Here is a 22,428-nt window from a genome sequence, read left to right on the forward strand (position 1 = left end):
TACAACATATACCGATATCGTATCATCATTACAGAGATTATGTAAAACGACGATAACATGGAGACGTCCTTTTTAGTAGACCCATAACCGCGACCTGCTTCAATTCGTTTCGACACGAGGAATATGAAGCACCACCTTTCTAGTCTGTTGTTCGTTCTGTGCGTCTTGTACATCGCGAAGCAGTCGGGATGTTACAAGATTCTAGCCATCGTTCCCTCACCAGCCTACAGTCATCAAATACCGTACCGACGATTATGGCTGGAACTACACAAACGGGGTCACGAAGTTGTGCTAGCCACGGCGAATCCTATACCAAATATCAAATCACAGAATTTTACGCAAATCGATATTAGCCAATCTTACGGAATCATGAAAAAATTAGATTTTGTTCAATTTCGATTTGAGGGAAAAAGTTGGCTGGATATTGTGTATGAAAAACTGTTGCCTGTAACCAAAGTTTTTGCGGAAACTGTGTTCAATTCTACAGAACTGCGGAAGCTGTATGCTCCAGAGAGCAACGCAACGTTCGATGTCTATTTGACGGAATTCCTCTTCGCCCCCGCCACTTACGCTTTCGCACATCGATTCAATGTTCCTATGATAGGTATGACTTTAACAATTATATTTATATATATAAGCTTTGTTACTTTTATTTCGTCTTGGAAATCAGGAATATATAGGGTGATGCACGTGGCACGTACAGCCTAATATCTTTCGATGTAGAATATTCAGAAGAATGGACATACGTAAAAATAGCTCCAAACGGCCTTCATATGTCTTCTAGGTATGCTCGGACAAAACAATTAATCATGTCGAATCATGTTTCCGAAACCATGCAAGTTCTACCTAGAACATTCTTTCTTGAGACTGAACCGGTTTTGGTTGCATTGTAATAACTTTAATAAAAAATTATGTATTAGGAGTATAATAGAAATGAAGTAAAGTACAAAACGAGTATCATTCCAAAGATGACTGACGTTATTGTATGCAACCTACCATTTTAATTAGATTTGACATATACACACATAGATTTTCTATGAGGGCATGAGGAGCTAGTCATGGAACACGTTGAAAAACATACCTCTAAACAGTTAAAACCTCAAACACATGTTCGCAATATTAAGCATTGTCCATCTAAGGGCTGAACGCCGGAGCGACACCGGGACACCATCAATCTATTCGCAACTATGACTCATTTTACAAAAGAGCGGAAATTTACTAGAAAAGAAATGGCTGCAATAGTATCGTGACCTACTCGATGAGTAGGAAGATGATAGAAAAGGAAGAGAAGGTATTGTGTACATAGAAGCTTGAAATCAAAAAGAACTCAAGAAAGTGAATTTTATAAACTACAGATATAAACAGCTAATTAGGAGAGAATAAAAATACCATCAATACTTTCCAATGACAATGACCCAATGTTATGTACTATTTAGAAAAATAGAAAATGTTATACGGAAACGAAATACAAAATTTCTAAAAGCGATGACACCCATAGAAAAGCTGACAGAATGTTTAACGTAAATATACAATATTTATAATTATATATAAAACAATTAAATGTATAAAATTAAATCAACTGAACTAACTGTAAAAATTGAAGCCTCTTGAATTAATAATTTGGAAAATTGAAATAATTAGACTACGTACGTAAGTCATTTTAGTTATTCTCAAGGTGATAAGAAGGAATATTGGTGTTGGGCTCTTGTCGTTAAGTGCTTGACTGGATATATTTTGATAAGAATACATGTAAATGAGGTGTGACATATCGATGGCTATTTAATGCAATTCAAACGTTTGCGAAGACGACGGTCTTCCACCGTACACGCCTCATGTTTGTAGAAAATCTCATTTTAACTTGTTAACCGTGTCATCCCTTACCTAAAAGTTTCTGTAGCTGTGAACTAAAAATTGAATGGTGAAAAGAAATCTATTTCAATTACGTCAGCTTTAGTAATTGTATAATATAAATTAGTTTAAAAAAAAAAAATGAAATTATATGTAAAGTAAAAGTAGTGAAATTATAATATCATGAGTGAATTATCTATTTTTTCCAGTTAATAAATTAACCTGTAATAAATCAATCACGTTCGTAATTCCTTGAACTTATATAATACATCCTTTATTTGTAGATCTCCAATATTTTAATAAGTGATTCAGTTTCAATTAAAAATCAAGCATATCATATATTCTACGCATAGTTAAAAGAATTAAAATTATCCTACTTGGAATTAACATCTCTTTATTAATTTTTAATTTAATCATTATAGAAATGTTTAGTTAAGTATTGATTGGATTAGTAGATTAAGATCAACCGTCATTACATTTTTCATGACCGTAGGATTAAGTTCAGTAGGGTTGCTTGCCTTTAACGAACACGCTCTTGGTGGATTGGTTCTCCCTTCTCACGAGTACACGTGGGAAATGGAAGACAACACGGGTGCAAATCTACCGTTCTTGAAGAGACTGCGCAATTTCATCAACATGTCGTATTACATACACTACTACTATCATGCCCTGATTCCTTACCAACAGAAATTGGCCGAGAAATATTTTGGGCCTCTACCACCATTGCTAGACGTACTGAAGAACGTTAGCATGCTTTTCGTCAATCAGGCCGATGTTATGATAGCGGCTCGACCAAAGCTTGCGAACATAATCACGTATACATCCTCCCACATAGAAAAGAAGCTGACTCCCCTGCCTAAGGTAAGGTTTATACAATAACTTTAAGTGATTTACTTATGTATTTAATAAGGATTTATCGAGCACAAATTCAATTTTATTACTTGTATGTGTAGTAGAATCATAAGGTATGGTGATAGGAAAATTGTAGTTTGAGACTGATCGAAAATCTGGGTAAATTGCATGAGAGATTCCACTTCTTCTAGAATTATTCATAAGTTTTAACTGTTGATTAAGTTATAAATTTTTCTAAACCGACATTACAAAACTAATGAATAGTAACAGGACAAACTTCCTCTTAGTTATTATTTTTAATGTATAATCTATTCTTTTACGCACACGTGTCTTTCATCAGGATATGCTATTTTGTCACAGGACTTACAAGCATTTCTGGATGGCGCCACGAATGGATTCATCTACTTTAGTCTTGGTAGTAACGCAAGAAGTGCAAGTTTACCATTGGAGATCCGACGCATGTTCTGCGATGTGTTCGCCAATTTACCTTATAGAGTTGTCTGGAAATTCGAGGAGGATTTTCCGGGGAAACCTGATAATGTTTACGTCGGAAAATGGCTGCCGCAACAAACCATTCTCGGTATGATCTTATTCCCAATAAAATATTTATACGTCGCAGATACTATTCCTCGATGAAAAATGATCTAACAAATCATATTAACCCACAGCTCATCCGAACATTAAATTGTTCATTTATCAAGGAGGCCTGCAGAGCAGTGAGGAGACCATCTACTACGGAGTACCAATTCTTGGCTTTGCGATTTTGGCCGATCAAGATTATCAAGTAGCCAGAATGGAAGCTCTGGGCATTGGAAAATGTTTGGAAATAACAACTCTTAAGAAAAATGAACTTGAAAATACCATTACAGATCTTATAACTAACAGAAAGTGAGTATAAGTTGACTGCCTGTTATAATTGTGTTATTGTTGAGAGTTTGACACTAGAACTACTTAATCTGTGAAAATGACGGACGAGTTTCAGAGTATTCGTTTTTATAATCACACGGTCCTTTTGGAAAAGTTTGTTTGGATCCCAACTAATCAGAGTTTTTGGAATAAAGTTTCCTGTGTTCTAAAGTATTATTTCTGTCAGTTGGTGGAGATTGTAGATTCATCCGAATAACGAAAGGAAAGCAATCATGTTATTTTCATATTGAAAAGAATTCAAAATTGAAAAAGAATTAGTGGAATGAAATTTTTAATCCTTTTAGCTACTAGATTATTCTGTTAAATCTTTCAATGATATTGGTCGATGATAATGTATTATTGTGATTTTCAGTTGAACTTAGAATCCTTGTTTTCAGGTACAAAGAGAGGATACATTACATCCGAAATGTCATGCAGGATACACCGTACGATCCAGTAAAGAATCTCGCTTGGTGGACAGAGTACGTGATACGAACGAAAGGCGCCCCTCATCTTCGCAGTAGTCTAGCCTTTCAGCCTTGGTATCAACGTTGCGATATGGACATTGTAATGTTCTTAACGATCTCAATTTTCTTGATCGCTTCTACTACCTTTTATTTAATAGCCAAGATTGTCGTCTACATTCATAAGAAAATCAAATCAATTGACAAGCAAAAGATAAGCTAAGTATTTATGGCGCAATTAATCAAACAGACGTACTTATACCACAATTCAGTTCAAGTGACGCGTGTGTTTAACATCTCATTTCAACGAATGAATTTTATCTAGTTTCGTTAAGGAAACGATCATCCCGCGTTTTATTATTGACGAGTTACTGGTCACAAGACGATTCTGGCACGAAAAAACTTTCAAATACAGAAAAAGTTCGATTAACATTGAAATCCCATTTATACATTGTTGATGTCTTGATTGAGATTTTTTGGGGAGGCGTCAAGCTTATTCTAAATTATTATCAATCGATGATAACATTGCTTTTCGCTTGGTGAATGAGACAGCGCAGGGCGAAATTATATTAAAGCCATAGATATGCTAAATTATGGAGTATCAAAATGTCGATATACATAAAAATCGAATGCGTTATGTAGTTATTCGAAATAAATTCTTTACATTATAATACATCTTTATATTGAGCACATTTTATAGCAAACATTTATGTTACGCACAAGTATACTGCACGTTTTATTATATATGAAATTTTAACAATTATTATGCATTTCTAATAAATATCATAATTTTCATACCAGCAAGTGAATCTTTTCATAATTTACCCTACGTCGGATTTATTATAGTGGCCCTTTACTTCCTACCAAATAATCAGGCTACTTAACCTTAGAATTATGCTTACCAGAGATTTCATTTAGCGAGAAATGATCTTTGTCAAGCACTTTTTTTTAATTCGCAAATACTTGTCAGCTTGCCGTTCAGATGGCAAATAATCTTTGATGTTGTATCTCTCTAGTCTGGTATTTCGAACAACTTCTCTTATAGTAACAAAAGGTATCTACCTGAAAAAAATTTGTAGTATTGTTACAAGTACTTAGCAAATCTTCGAACGATTTGTATTCACATGATATCTTTGTTCCTCTATTCATAAAGCACACTGATAAATTTTTTTTATTATTATTTAATTTGTACTTTACAATTTGTCCAGCTGGACATTTGATAAATTCTTCTAACTTCATTGCTAAATAACTGGATGGCTACCCCTAGCGGGATTTCCATCTTCGAGTATTGATAAAGTATAGCTATAAACAGTATAGATAAATATTGATAAATATATCGTAAAATATGTATAATATACTAAACAAATATAATTTACAAATCTGTAAACTGACAATCTCTGTTAAGATCTATATGATATCCTTGATATGATATATTAAGATATAGGCGCCAAAACAATATATTTATTCTCCAAATATATAATGTCATTATACATAGCAATAGTTAAAAGTAGTAGCGATATGAGACGGTATTTCAATGATAATGAGTACTACTTTTAAATTATAATGTATACCGATAAGCATCATCAGTGCATAGATTACGTGAAATGACAATAACTTGGAGACGTCCTTTTTAGTAAACCTATAACCAGGATCTGTTTCAATTTGTCCCGACACGAGCAATAAGAAGCATCACCTGTTTAGTCTGTTATTCGTTCTGTGCGTCTTGTATATCGCGGAGCAGTCGGGATGTTGCAAGATTCTAGCCATCGCTCCCTCAACATCCTACAGTCATCAAATACCGTACCGACGATTATGGCTGGAACTACACAAACGGGGTCACGAAGTTGTGCTAGCCACGTAGCATCCTATACCAAATATCAAATCGCCGAATTTTACGCAAATCGATATTAACCAATATTACGGAACCATGAAGAAATTAAATCTTGTTCAAATGCGATTTGAGGGAAAACGTTAGCTGGATATTGTGGATGAGAAACTGTTGCCTGTAACAGAAAGTTTTGTGGACGGAATTCGTCTGTACGCCCTCCACTTACGCTTTCGCACATCGATTTAACGTTCTTATGATAGGTATGACTTTAACAATTATATTTATATTTATTAGCTTTGTTACTTTTATTTCGTTCTGAAAATCAGTAATATATAGGGTGAAGCACGTAGCACGTGCACTCGAATACTTTTCGATGTAGAATGTTCCGAAGAATTGACAAATATAGCTTCGAACGATCTTTATACGTCTTCCACGCATGTTGCTACAAAAGAACGAATCATGTCAAATCATGTTTCCAAAACTATCCAAGTTCTACTTGAAACATTCTTAATTGAAATTGAACTGGATTTGATTACATGGTAATAGTTTTAAGGAAAAATCATGCATTAAGAGTATGATAGAAATAAAGTATACTACAAAATGTGTATCATACAACCTGCCATTTCAACTGGACTTGGCAAACACACGCATACATATTGTATAAGAGAATGAGCACCTTGTAATAGAACACGTTGAAGAAACGTACTCCTAAATGGTCTTTAAACTTCAAACACATGTCCGCAATATTAAGCGTTGTCCATCTAACAGCACAATGCCTAAGCGACCAACCAGCATCCAAATATTGGAAATTATCACTCGTTTTACAAAAGTATTGAATGCTTCTATTAAAGAAGAGAATGTATTGTGTACATAGAAGCTTGAAATCAAAAAGAACTCAAGAAAGTGAATTTTATAAACTACAGATATAAACAGCTAATTAGGAGAGAATAAAAATACCATCAATACTTTCCAATGACAATGACCCAATGTTAGGTACTATTTAGAAAAATAGAAAATGTTATACGGAAACGAAATACAAAATTTCTAAAAGCGATAATACCCATAGAAAAACTGACAGACTGCTTAACATAAATGCAAGTCCATAAAATTTCATATACAATATTTATAATTTTATATAAAACAATTAAATGTATGAAATTAAACCAAATGAACTAACTGTAAGAATTGAAGCCGCTTGAATTAATAATTTGGAAAATTGAAATAATTAGACTACGTAAGACATTTTAGTTATTCTCAAGGTGGTAAGGAGGAATATGTATGTGTGGTGCTGTTGTCAAGTGCTTGAATGGTTGTATTTCGATAAGTATACATGTAAATGAGGTGGACATATCGGTGGCTATCTAATGCAATTCAGACGTTGTAGTTACGAAAGCGAAGGCCTTCCACTGTACACACTTCATGTTTATGGAAAATCTCATTTGAACTTGTAAATAGTGTCATCCTTCACCAAAAAATTTCTGTAATTGTGAACTTAAAATTTAATGTTGAAAAGAAATCTATTTCAATTACGTCAGTTTTAGTGCTTGTAAATGTATGATACAATTTAGTTTTAACAAAAATGGGACTACATGCAAAAAATAAAGGACATCTAAATAGAGAAACTACATTATTATTAGTGAATTATTTATTTTTTCCGGCTAATAAATTAGCTTGAAATAAATCAATCAGATTTGTAACAGTTTGGATAGCATAACTTCTTTATTTATAGATATCCTATATTTTAACACGTGATTCAGTTTCAATTAAAAATCAAGCATATCATATATTCTACACATAGTTAGAAGAATTAAAATTATCCTACTTGAAATTAATATCTCAATTAACATCTCAGCAATTTTTAATTAAATCATTATAGAAATGTTTGGATTAGAAGTAATTAAATTAATAGATCAAGCTCAAACCTCATTACATTCTGCATGACCGTAGGGTTAAGTTCATTTGGGTTGAGTACCTTTAACGAACACGCTCTCGGTAGATTGGTTCTTCGTTCTCACGAGTACACGTGGGAAATGGAAAACAACACGGGTGCGAACCTACCGTTCTTGAAGAGACTGCGCAATTTCGTCAACATGTCGTATTACATATACTACTACTACTACTATGCGCTCATTCCTAACCAACAGAAATTGGCCGAGAAATATTTTGGGCCTCTACCACCATTGCTAGACGTATTGAAGAACGTTAGCCTGCTTTTCATTAATCAGGCCGATGTTATGATAGCGGCTCGACCAAAGCTTGCGAACATAATCACGTATACATCCTCCCACATAGAAAAGAAGCTGACTCCCCTGCCTAAGGTAAGGTTTATACAATAACTTTAAGTGATTTACTTACGTATTTAATAAGGATTTATCGAGCACAAATTCAATTTTATAACTTCTGCGTTTAGTAAAATCATAAAGTGTATAGGAAGGATAACAGCAAAATTGTAGTTTGAGAATGAATGGTAACTTGGGTAAATAGTCTATAGGTTTCCACTTCTTCTAGAATTATCGAGGATTTTAACTGTTAATTAAGTTATAAATTTTGCTAAATAAGCATTACAAAGCTCCTGAATAATAGTATCACTAATTCCTTTTTAGTTCTTATTTTTAATGTGTTTATGATTAATAAAATAATCTTTACACACACGTGTCTTTCGATCAGGATGCTTTTTTTTTGTCACAGGACTTAGAAGCATTTCTGGATGGCGCCACAAATGGTTTCATCTACTTCAGTCTTGGTAATAACGCAAGAAGTGTAAGTTTACCACTGGAGATCCGACGAGTGTTCTGCGATGTGTTCACCAAGTTGTCTTATAAGTTGTCTGGAAACTCGAGGAGGATTTTCCCGGGAAACCTGATAATGTTTACATTGGAAAATGGCTGCCACAACAAACCATTCTCGGTATGATCTTATTCTCAATAAAATATTTATACATCGCAGATGCTATTCCCAGATGGAAAATGATCTAACGAATCATATTAACCCACAGCTCATCCGAACATTAAATTGTTCATTTATCTAAGAGGTCTGCAGAGCAGCGAGGAGACCGTCTACTACGGAGTATCAGTTCTTGGTTTCGCAATTTTGGCCGATCAAGATTATCAAGTCGCCAGAATGGAAGCTCTGGGCATTGGAAAATCTTTGGAAATAACAACCCTTAAGAAAGATGAACTTGAAAATGCTATTACAGAGCTTATAACTAACAAAAAGTAAGTATAAATTGACTTCATGCTATAATTGTGCTATTGTTGAGTGTTTGACACTAGAACTACCTAATCTGTGAAAATGACGGACGAGTTTCAGAGTATTCGTTTTTGTAATCACATTATCCTTTTCAAAAAATTTGTTTGGATCCCAACTAATCAGAATTTTTAGAATAAAGTTTTTTGTGTTAAGTATTATTACCATAAGTTGGTCGAGATTGTAGATTTACCTGAAGAAAGAAAGAAGAGCAATCAAGTCATTTTCATGTTGAAAGGTATTCAAAATGGAAAAAGAATTAATAGACTGAAATTTTGAAATCCTTTCAGCTACTAGATTATTCTAGTAAATCTTTCAATGATATTGGTCGATGATAATGTATTATTGTGATTTTCGGTTGAACTTATTATGCTTGTTTTCAGGTACAAAGAAAGGATACTTTACATCCGAAATGTCGTTCAGGATACACCATACGATCCGGTAAAGAATCTCGCTTGGTGGACAAAGTACGTGATACGAACGAAAGGCGCCCCTCATCTTCGCAGTAGTCTAGCCTTTCAGCCTTGGTATCAACGTTGCGATCTGGACATTGTAGTGTTCTTAACGATCACAATTTTCTTGATCTCTTCTACTACCTTTTATTTAATTGCCAAGATTGTCGTCTACATTCATAAGAAAATCAAATCAACTGAAAAGCAAAAGATAAGCTAAGTATTTATGACGCAATTAATTAAGGAGAGGTACTTATTGCACAATTCAGTCCAAGTGACGCAAGTGTTTAGCATCTCATTTCAACGCATGAATTTTATCTAGTTTCGTTACGGAAATGATCATTCCGCGTTTTGTAATTGGCCAGTTACTCTGGTCACAAGACTAACGATTCTGACACGAAAAATCTTTCAAATATAAAAAAAAGTTCGAATAAAATTGAAATCCCATTTATACATTGTAATCTCTTGATTGTGATTTTTCACGAGGCGTCAAGTTTATTCTAAATTGTTGATTTCAATCGATGATGTCATCGTTTTTCTCTCGGAGAATGAGATAGCACAATGAGAAATTACGTTGAAATCATAAGCATGTCAAAGTATGGAGTGTTAATGTATTCATATATATATAGATATATGTATACATATGTCACTTGCGTTCCTGAAGTTGTTTCATTTGTTTCCTAATTTATTATCTTTAATTGTAACGCGTCTTCTGTTATCGGAAATGAAAACGAAATACTTTAAACCTTCTATTAAAAAGGATCCACCAGTATTGCTGGCAATATGTTTAATCATCTGATTATCAGATAGTCCCTGTTCTTCGCTAAGGTGTCTGAGATTACCCAATAAAAGTGTCTGTTAAACGTCCAAAACGTCAATCGTAATTGATATTAGAATTTTTAAAAATCGGAGGTGTTGTACAGTTTTTCGAAATAAATTCTTTATATTATAATACATCTTTGTAGTAAGCATATTTTACAGTAAACATATCCGATACGCGCAGATATCCAGCACGTTTTATTATGTACGAAATTTTAATAAATGTTACATATTTCTAATAAATATCACAATTCTTATACCCGCAACTCATCCTTGGCATCATTTACCTTACGAGTAATTATTGTAATACCCCTTTATTTGAAAACAAATAATCTTTGCCATTCCTTTTATCTCACGAGCAAATTATTCATATCAGAACTTTTACTTGATGGCAAATTATCTTTGTCAAGCACTTTATTTCACTAGCAAATACTTGTTAGCTTGCCGTTCAGATGGCAAATAATCTTTGATGTTTTATCTCTCTAGCCTGGCATTTCGAACAACTTCTCTTACAGTAACAAAAGATATGTACCTGAAAAGAATTTTATAGTATTGCTACAAGTATTTAGCAAAGCTTCGAACGATTTATATTCGCATGATATCTTTATATCCTATTCATAAAACATTGATAAAGTACCGTTATAAAAAATATAGGAGCAAAATTCCAATCATTAATTAAGATATTGTACATATTTAATTTTTGCGTATTAAAATTAATATGAATAGAAAAATTTTCGGAAAGAGAAGTGATCCGTTACGTTCGGTTATGAGTGTTTATGATAAAAGTGAACGTGCATTAAGGCCCGTAGCATATGAGGCTTTACATTTGGATTTATGACAACACTATAACGGTAGTCTGCGTCGTCAATCTAATAGCGTAAATTAGTAATAGAATACAACTGTATATTTCTAATAATCTTTTTCGTGATGTTTATTATTTGCTTATTTGGTCCTTTTATGTTAATAAGTGTTTTCTGCCGTTGCCATTTGACCGATGAGATAGTGTTATGTACTAAATATGATAGTGAGTTGTATGATTGCAACATAGTTACGCAATGTTATATTACATGACATAGAGATAAAGATTCTATATCTATAATTGACTTTTTATCTCGCTATTACATCCGTACAGGTGATTTTTATCGCAATATTTATCACACTTTCTCACGTTTCTAATTCGTATTGTATTTTTTATAGGAAACGCAGACGAATCATGGCGGACGCTATAGGCAGCAAAAAGCTTATATTTTTTACGATTACTGTCAAAAATAGCCATGTATATATCCGCATTACGGATTGTAAACAATTTTTTACAAATCCCCGAATTTCTGTGTTCTATCGATTTGTACAAACACAAATTTTACAAATGGTGAACAATGCATTAAATTGTGTAACATATGAAATTTTGACAAATATGTCGTATAATATATAATATACTAAACAAATATTAATACAAATCTGTAATTTGATAATCACTGTTAAGATCTATATGACATATTTGATATGATATATTAAAATATACACGCCGAAACAACATATGCATCGCGCACACATACATTCCAATTACATATAGCAATACTTAATAGTAGTAGAGGTATACGACGGTAATTTAGCGATAACGGATATTATTTTAAATTTACAGTGCATACCGATATCGTATCATCACTGAATAGATTGCGTAATATGACGATAGCTTGGAGATGTCCCTTTTAATAGACCCGTAAGCGGGATCAGCTTCAGTTTGTTTCGATACGAGGAATATGAAGCATCACCTCTCTAGTCTGTTGTTCGTTCTGTGCGTCTTGTGCATCGCGAAGCAGTCGGGATGTTACAAGATTCTAGCCATCGTCGCGACACCATCCTACAGTCATCAAATACCGTACCGACGATTATGGCTGGAACTACACAAACGAGGTCACGAAGTTGTGCTAGCCACGGCGAATCCTATACCAAATATCAAATCACCGAATTTTACGCAAATCGATATTAGCAAATCTTACGGAAAAATAAAGAGTTTAGATTTTGTTCAAATGCGGTTTGAGGGAAAACGCTGGCTCTATTTCATTCAAGAAGAAATGTTGCCTATGGGCGAAGTTTTTGCAGAAACTGTGTTCAATTCTACAGAACTGCGCAAGCTGTATGCCCCAGACAGCAACGCAACGTTCGATGTCTTTCTGACGGAAGTCCTATTCCTGCCATCCATTTACGCTTTCGCACATCGATTCGATGTTCCAATAATAGGTATGTCTTTAATATTTATTTATATATATATATGTATTGGTTTTCCTACCTTTATTCCGTTTTGAAAATCACGAATATATAGTGTGAAGCACGTTGCACTTTTCGACATAGAATATTCCGAAGAATCGACATGTGTAAAATGAACTTCAAACGACCTTTGTATGTCTTTTATACATGCTCCTAAAAAAACCAATTATGTCTGATCAAGGAGTAAAAACCATCCTAGTTCTACCTGAAACATTTTTCATTGAAATTCAACTGGTTTTAGTTATATAGTAGTAGTTTTAATAAAGGAATCATGCATTAACAGTATAACAGAGCGTTACTTTATGCAACCTACTATCTCAATTGGATTTGGCATATACTCGCACACGCACACGCACGCACGCACGCACGCACGCACACACCAGATCTTCAATGAGAGACTCAGGAACTAACAATATAACCTATTGAAGAAGCACCTCTAAATTGTCGTTAAACTTGAAACACATGTTCGCGTCAATAAGCGACGATATAAAGCGTCGTCCATGGAACAGCGCAATGCCTAAGCGGCACCAAACCAACACCCAAATATTCGAAACTATTACTCATTTCGCAGAAGTATCAAAATTTACTATTAAAGGTATGGCTATAAGAACATTGTTATCTATTTAATAAGGAGTAAGATAATGGAAAAAACAGGAAAAGAAAGTACTAGGTACATAGAAGCTTGAAATTAAGAAACAACCAAAAAGAATTTCATAAACTATGTATAAAAAGTTAATTATGAACGAATAATGATACCACGAATACATCATTCCAATGTCAACGATCCAATGTCAGATACTATTTAGAAAAATAAAAAATGTTATACGGAAACGAAATACAAAATTTATAGGAACGATGACGCTCATAGGAAAACTGACAGACTGCTTAACGTAAATGCAGGACCATAAAATTTCATATACAATATTTATAATCATATATAAAACAATTAAATGTATGAAATTAAACCAAATGAACTAACTGTAAAAATTGAAGCCGCTTGAATTAATAATTTGGAAAATTGAAATAATTAGACTACGTACGTAAGTCATTTTAGTTATTCTCGAGGTGATAAGAAAGAATATCGATGTTGTGCTCTTGTCGTTAAGTGCTCGACTGGATATATTTTGATAAGAATACATGTAAATGAGGTGTGACATATCGATGGCTATTTAGTGCAATTCAGACGTTGTTACGAAGATGACGGTCTTCCACCGTACACGCCTCATGTTTGTAGAAAATCTCATTTGAACTTGTAAATAGCGTCATCCTTCACCCAAAAATTTCTGCAATTGTGAACTCAAAATTTAATGTTGAAAAGAAATCTATTTCAATTATGTCAGTTTTCGTGCTTGTCAATGTATGATACAATTTAGTTTTAACAAAAATGGAACAATATGTAAAAATAAAGGATATATATCATAAATAGGGAAACTATAATATTATTAGTGAATAATTTATTTTTTCCGGCTAATAAATTAGCGTGCAATAAATCAATCAGATTCGTAACAGTTTGAATAGCATAATTCCTTTATTTATAGATCTATATTTTAATACCTGGATCCATTTCTATTAAAAATCAAGCATATCATATATTCTACATATTATTAGAAAGATAAAAATTACCCAATTTGAAATTAACATCGCCTTATTAATTTTTAACTTAATAATTATAGAAATGTTTAGGTAAAGAGTGATTAGATTAAAATCAAGCCTTATTACATTTTGCATGACCGTAGGGTTAAGTTCATTAGGATTGGTTGGCTTTAACGAACATGCTCTTGGTGGATTCATTCTCCCTTCTCACGAGTACACGTGGGAAATGGAAGAAAACACGGGTACGAATCTATCGTTCTTCAAGAGACTGTGCAATTTCGTCAACATGTGGCGTGCTATGTACTACATTTATTATGAGATGTTTCCATACCATCAGAAATTGGCCGAGAAATATTTTGGGCCTCTGCCACCAATGATGGACATATTGAAGAACGTTAGCATGCTTTTCGTCAATCAGGCAGACGTTATGACACCGGCTCGACCTAAACTTGCGAACATGATCACGTTTACGGCTTCCCACATAGAAAAAAAGCCCAAACCTCTGCCTAAGGTAGGATTTATACAATAATATAAGATTTATGTGTATATTAAATAAGGGTTTATCTAGCGTAAATGCAATTTTATTACTTGTATGTTTAGTAAAATTATAAATTGTAGGAAGGGTAACAGCATAACAGTAGTACGTTACGATATGATGAATTGAGTAAGATGCATTAGATGGCTCTAGCTTTTTTTACTACTGTTCAAGTTTTTTACTTGTTAATTAATTCATAAATTTTTCTATACCGGCATTACAAAACCAATGAACATGTAACAGAACTAGTTTCCTCTTAGTTATTATTTTTAATGTATAATCTACTATTTTACACACACGTGTCGTTCATCAGGATGTTCCATTTTGTCACAGGACTTACAAGCATTTCTGGATGGCGCCACGAATGGTTTCATTTACTTTAGTCTTGGTAGTAACGCAAAAAGTGCAAGTTTACCATTGGAGATCCGACGCATGTTCTGCGATGTGTTCACCAAGTTGCCTTATAGAGTTGTCTGGAAATTCGAGGAGGATTTTCCCGAGAAACCTGATAATGTTTACATCGGAAAATGGCTACCACAACAAACCATTCTCGGTATGATCTTATTCTCAATAAAATATTTATACATCGCAGATGCTATTCCCCGATGGAAAATGATCTAACGAATCATATTAACCCACAGCTCATCCGAACATTAAATTGTTCATTTATCAAGGAGGCCTGCAGAGCAGCGAGGAGACCGTCTACTACGGAGTACCAGTTCTTGGTTTCGCGATTTTAGCCGATCAAGATTATCAAGTAGCCAGAATGGAAGCTCTGGGCATTGGAAAATCTTTGGAAATAACAACCCTTAAGAAAGATGAACTTGAAAATGCTATTACAGAGCTTATAACTAACAAAAAGTAAGTATAAATTGACTTCATGCTATAATTGTGCTATTGTTGAGAGTTTGACACTAGAACTACCTAATCTGTGAAAATGACGGACGAGTTTCGTTTTTGTAATCACATGATCCTTTTCAAAAAATTTGTTTGGATCCCAACTAATCAGAATTTTTAGAATAAAGTTTTTTGTGTTAAGTATTATTACCATAAGTTGGTCGAGATTGTAGATTTACCTGAAGAAAGAAAGGAGAGCAATCAAGTCATTTTCATGTTGAAAGGTATTCAAAATGGAAAAAGAATTAGTAGACTGAAATTTTGAAATCCTTTCAGCTACTAGATTATTCTAGTAAATCTTTCAATGATATTGGTCGATGATAATGTATTATTGTGATTTTCGGTTGAACTTATTATGCTTGTTTTCAGGTACAAAGAAAGGATACTTTACGTCCGAAATGTCGTTCAGGATACACCACTTGATCCGGTGGAGAATCTCGCTTGGTGGACAGAGTACGTGATACGAACGAAAGGCGCCCCTCATCTTCGCAGTAATCTAGCCTTTCAGCCTTGGTATCAACGTTGCGATATGGACATTGTAGTATTCTTAACGATCGTACTTTTCTTGATCGCTTCAAATACCTTTCATATAATTGCCCAGATTGTCGTCTACGTCCGTAAGAAAGTCAAATCAACTGAAAAGCAAAAAATAAGCTAAATTTTTATGGTACAATCAATCAAAGAGAGGTACTTATAGCACAGTTCAGTTCAAGTGACGCGAGTGTTTAACATCTCATTTCGAAGAATGAATTTTATCTAGTTTCGTTAAGGAAACGATCATCCCGCGTTTTATAATTGGCGAATTACTTTGGTCACAAGACACAAGATTTTGGCACAAAAATTTTTCAAATATAAAAAAAGTTTGAATAAAATTGTAATCCCATTTATACATTGTTAATCTCTTGATTGAGATTTTTTGACGAAGCGTCAAGTTTATTCTAAATTGTTATCAATCGATGATATCATCGCTTTTCTCTCGGTGAATGAGATAGCACAAAGAGAAATTACGTTGAAATCATAAGCATGTCAAAGTATGGAGTGTTAAAATATTCATATACATAGATATATGTATACGTATGTCTCTTGCGTTTCTGAAGTTGTTTCATTTGTTTTCTAATTTATTATCTTTAATTGTAACGCATCTTCTGTTATCGGGAACGAAAACGAAATATTTTAAACCTTCTATTACAAGGGGACCATCAGTATTGCTGGCAATATGTCAATCATCTGATTATCAGATAGTTTTCGCGAAGATGTTTCAGATTAGGCAATAAAAGTCTACACATGTTCCGTTAAGTGAAACTAAGCGTCGATGATAATTCATATTTGAATTTTAAAAAGTCGAAGGCGTCGTTTTTATTATTCGAAATAAATTCTCTTTAGTGGAAACAAAATTATGTAGAAAAAATCGTAAAACCAAAGATAAATATGGTAATAATTAAAGTAGAATTAGTGAAGGAAACAATAACCTTTAGTAACGTTTTTACACTGTTTATTTTTATCATTGTATTCTAATACTTTACGTATGGATTACAGACTTTGACGTCTTATTATGTACATAAAGCTGGAGAAGAAATTTTACATAAGCGTAGATCGCTTTAAACTTTGTGAAAAAATTGTACTAAAAATACAAAATGCAGAATTAAATTTATTGCTCTACAAAATTCGCCTTTCATTTTATTTATTTGATATATTTTATGGCATATTTTTCTGTAAAGAAATTTCCCTTGATTTTTCCTTATATGAGCTTGGGAATTCCGGTTACAAAAGCCGTAAAAGAGATAAGTATTTTTCGTTGAAGAACGATTGCTGCATTTCAGAATCACATTTGACAATTTACTAACGGCATTCATACAAATTACAATACACTTTTGAAAATCTGTAACGGGAAATATAGATCACACAGATAGATAAAAATGACTGATCTATTTCGTCTTTATAATATAACACATCTTTATAGTAAGAATACTTCACAGTAACATTTCTGTTACGCACATATATCCTACACGTTTCGTTATATAGAAAATTTTAATAAATACTTCATATTTCTAATAAATATATTAATTTTTATACCAACAAGTGATCCTTGCCATCATTTACCTTACGAGCTAATTGTTCTAGTAACCCTTTATTTGGAAGCAAATAATCTTTGCCATCTCTTTTATTTGACATGTAAATTATCCTTATCAGCAAATAAGAAATTCTTTGCTGCGACATCTCTCTTTGCTAGTATTTCGAATAATTTCTCTTATAGTAACAAAAAATAAGTACTTGCATGGTATTTTATAGTATCGCTATAACTATTTAAGAAAAGTTCGAACGATTTATGTTCACACGATACCTTCTTTATCCTATCCATAAAACACATTGATAAAGTAGGGTTGTGAGAAATATAGAAAGAAGATTCCATTCGTTAATTACAAAATTGTTCACATTTAATCTTTGCGTATTAAAATTAATGTCTATAGAAATATTCTAAGAAAGAGAAATGATCCGTTATGTTCCGCTATGAGCCATTCTGTTTCATTTTGTTTCTTCTTAAGCTTCTATTATCTCGTCACAACTTCCGGTTTAAACTGTTTCAGAGCCGATATCTGAGAGTAATGTCCATCGCTTGTTCCCCTCGAAGAGTTTCAACTTCATTTATTGGTGAAGTTGAACGCTTGATTGGAAAGCTAGTTATAAACGATTTAACATTTCCCGCTCAAGTCTTTCCTTAAATTTTCCGCGAAACATCTCATTATCGCATTTAAGCTTTTACCTTATCGATATTATCGATCAAACTTTTTTTACTACACATAAAATAACGAATATTATAAATAAATAGAAAAACTTCTTATATTTAATTCAATTTGATTTGCTTCGATCAGAAAAGAAATATGACTCGTCCCTAATGAGTAAATCATCTTCTATACATATATGTAATCATATTTTATGGATAGTCCTCAAACGAACGAATATAGAGGGTGTCCAAGACACTAGGCTCGAGAGATGGAGCAGCAAAGATTATTTGCCGATGGAATGATGAGCTGACAAGTATTTGCCAGTAAAATAAGAGGCTACTAAATGTAATTAGCCCGTAAGATAAAGGATGGCGAGGATCATTTGCAAGTATAAAGAATTGTGATATTTACTCGTGAGTGGAGTGTGTTACAAAACTGAGTGTGGTCTATGTGAATGTTTCTGAGTTGACAGTGGGTCAAGTATCGCAGCCTAGATGAGGCTCTTATAGTTCCCAATACGAGAATTTTTGGCGTGGGAGAAACACACAGATCGGTGGTTTAAACATTTTGAGCTTACAAAGATCGTAGTCAATTCAATAAGACTGGTAAAACCTCCTCTGCATGTGTCCACCCCCACGTTACCGACCCTCGAGGTTACGGGGCGACTCGTAAGGGCCTGCACGGGAATTGCACGTGTTCTTTCCAGCGATCATAACACGCAATGAAATCTTATAAAGCGCGTACTATTACATGCTGGGTGTTTTATAGTTTCGTAAGGTTATTGGTGCTGGGAAAGTCAGAATTTCTTAGATTTATAAACGTATAAAGATATAAACGCGTAAAACTATAAATAAATAAAAGAGACAAAGACTGATATAAATTCTGAACATGAGACGAGCATAAGGAGAAATTCTGACTTGGAATCTAAAACTTTGTATATAATAAAACGTGTAGGATATCTGTGTGTAAAAGTGGGTAAGTAGGAACACGCGGGGGCTGATTCAGCGCATTAAAATAAGAAGCAAAGTTCATATAAACACACATCCGATATGATCTGGTTTTCGAGTTACAGCGTGTTTTATGATGTTGGACATTACTTAGATCAACTAATTCCTGGCAAATGGATAGAAATGGTGCTGACCTTATTTCCTGACTAGTTCGCTCTTCAGACCTGACTCCATTCGGTTATTAATTAAAGGATTAGGTTGAAGTTTGTGTCAGTATTTAAAATCTCTTGTTTATAGAACGTCAGTTGATAATGTTGAAACTCTTCGTCAACGTGACGGCCCTAAGTTTCCGATAAATCCGTGTAAGCTGTTCGAACAAGTTCGACAATTTGTGATGCGACGCATTCACTATCCTATCGAAGCTGGATGTGATCACTTCGAGCAATTTCTCTCAAGATAGATAAACAACTATTACAACACGAAACAAGCTGTTACTCGAAAACAACGTCATACCGGATATATGTTTAGACGAACTTTTCTTTTTATTGTAATATGCTAAATCAGCTGCTGCCAAGTTTTCCACATGTTCTGACTCGGCTTGTGCAATAAAATATTACGTACTTATGTTATATAATAATATTATACGGTGAAGTAATATTTTATACTTGTACGGTTCAAATATTAAACGTTTTGCATCAAATTAACGTTCGGTATTGAGGATTTCAGAAGTTCTATGATGTCCCTACTTTAATGCTTTGCAGCATACAAACAGATAATAGTGTTCCGTTTCCAACAAAAGAGTCGCAGAGTAAACGTTCCCTTTATGTCTAAAAATGCATTTTCCAACGAACAAACAGTTCCATCATGATTTCGCCATTAATAGGATAACACGTAAGTACGAAAATCCTTTTACGATATATGTGATCGAATTAAGCGAAGTAATTTTACAGGTAATTAACCTACTTTTGCAACTTCTGCGTTTCTGTTTTTTACTAGCATTTAGTTGCTATATAAGAAACAGTAAATAAAAGCGTCACATTATGTACTTCACATGTCTTACGTCAACTCACTTGGAGTTGTACAATGGCAAACACAAGAAAGGACACTTAGAAAATACCAAAAGGAATTCTGTAATTTTAAACCCTGCCAATATATATATATAATTAAACAAATCACGGAACAATAATTAACTGAAACAATAAGTAGATATGATACAGCGAAGACTACCGTAATCTTGTAGTAACAATTAATTATTATTAATGTAGTAACAGTGATTAATTCGTTAATTACACGTAATTAACGAACTTCTTCATCGCAGTCAAAGATTATCAGAATTCGATGAAAGATGGCATCTCCCGTTCTTTTCGAGCGCTTTTTGCTCGCACAATCTACGCTACAGCAAACTTCTTTGTTTCTGTGTTTGATAACGCGCTGTCCGTGCATCTCGAACGACTTTCGGATTGTTCTCGAAGGCAAAGGCAAACGCCTTTAAGGATCGCGATGTCGCCGAAAGATAATGGCGCGCGACTGTTTGTCAAGAAAGTATCGGAATCAACTTGAGTAGTGATAAACAGAAGAGAAGAAAAAGAAACAAGGATAGTGGAAACTGCTTCGCTATTGTCTCATACGATTTTCTCGACGTTATTGTTTTGTGTGTCGTTGCCACGAACTTTTACAATTACACATTGCGAAGCATCTTGAAAATCTTTCCGATATTCTTCGATTGTCATACGTATCTTAGCGATTGTATACCCTTCAAAAGTTACGTTCTTCTAGTTTTTTTAATCGAATTATCGACTGTTACGGTGGAAACGTAAAATCTCGAGCTATTACGCGGATGATAAAAGAGAAGAGTTCACGGAGAGACCATCTAAATTTAATCAAAAATATCCTTCAGAAGTAACAACTTTAAGAGTATTTATGGATTTGTATGTAAGAAGAGTTGTAAGAGAAATAAAATAGCCCATATTAATTTTTCAAATTGACCTTTGGACTTTAATAATTTCTAACTTTGTAACAAGTGAATTGAAATGATTTTTCGTGTTACTTTGAGTTTGATATGTTTAATGTCGTACTGTTACATATTACAGTGTTTGAACCCTGTAATTATTTACATCTTACAATTATCTTACAATTATTGAAAATGAATTAATTCGATATTAATTCGATACAAATGAATCTTACAATTATTACACAACATTGTTGCAATATACGCGATCATGTAACTTTAGTACCTTCTTATTTTGTAATTTACTGATTAAGAGAAAACATTTATATGTTACCCTGCAAACGGTAAATAATTTCTGGTGAATTTTCTGGGCAATAGAAATGTTGCATTTTCTATAGAGTTTAATTGGTCGGATGAGAGTATAGTGAGTGACAAATTCTGGAAGAATAAACTTTTGGGTTCTTGCGAGTTTTGCAAAGAATAATAAAATAGAAGCGTTTTGATAGAAGAAGAAGATACGTAGAATAGTAAAACACAAATACTTTCGTCATACTCTTATCATATAATTATAACTTATCATAATTGGAACCATTAATAGCCAATAATGTAGTTTGTGGTTATTACATACAAAAGACACATAATATGCATATATATAGGTACGAGGAAACATCAGGCATAAACAATACCATGTGTTATTATTTACGTGTATAAATATGTATATATATTTATATATACACATCGTTAAATTTAAACAACATATATCAGATACTTTTAAGAAAAAAAAAACTTTCAAGAAAAAAATAAACAAACCGCTGAGTTGTAATCTTTATACTCGGTAATAAATCAAGCAGTTTACATTTTCACGTCACCAGGAATGCTGTATTTTACCATCAATAACAATTCGAATCTTCTGATCGCTTATATACATCTTTTCCCTTCGTATCTTTTTCCTTCAGCCATCGTAATTGATTCAACAACAAAATGTTGACATTAAGATAGATAATAGCACGATGGATGATAAACTGTAGTGCGTTAGTAGTGTCGAGGGAGGATGATAACCATTTACGAAAGGTATAAGAAGAAGCTTTTTAGTGGGTCGGAA

At 33.5% G+C, this 22,428-nt stretch overlaps 2 protein-coding genes and 1 pseudogene across 2 annotated transcripts; all 3 read left to right on the plus strand.

Annotated features, from left to right (window-relative positions):
• Positions 1-74: 74 nt before the first annotated feature.
• On the plus strand, positions 75-4,874 carry LOC100648003 (UDP-glycosyltransferase UGT5). Its single transcript, XM_003402877.4, has 5 exons — positions 75-604; positions 2,342-2,709; positions 3,061-3,280; positions 3,369-3,588; positions 4,005-4,874. Exons 1-5 carry the CDS (start codon positions 124-126, stop codon positions 4,291-4,293), a joined length of 1,578 nt encoding a protein of 525 aa, XP_003402925.2. The 5' UTR covers positions 75-123; the 3' UTR covers positions 4,294-4,874.
• A 736-nt stretch (positions 4,875-5,610) lies between these two features.
• On the plus strand, positions 5,611-11,152 carry LOC100651943 (annotated as a pseudogene).
• Positions 11,153-12,095: 943 nt separating this feature from the next.
• On the plus strand, positions 12,096-17,372 carry LOC100647883 (UDP-glycosyltransferase UGT5). The gene is made up of 5 exons (XM_003402876.4): positions 12,096-12,656; positions 14,420-14,787; positions 15,145-15,364; positions 15,453-15,672; positions 16,078-17,372. Exons 1-5 carry the CDS (start codon positions 12,176-12,178, stop codon positions 16,364-16,366), a joined length of 1,578 nt encoding a protein of 525 aa, XP_003402924.2. The 5' UTR covers positions 12,096-12,175; the 3' UTR covers positions 16,367-17,372.
• Positions 17,373-22,428: the final 5,056 nt, after the last annotated feature.

Source organism: Bombus terrestris, chromosome 6 (genome assembly GCF_910591885.1).
Source record: "Bombus terrestris chromosome 6, iyBomTerr1.2, whole genome shotgun sequence".
Taxonomy (NCBI): Eukaryota; Metazoa; Arthropoda; class Insecta; order Hymenoptera; family Apidae; genus Bombus; species Bombus terrestris.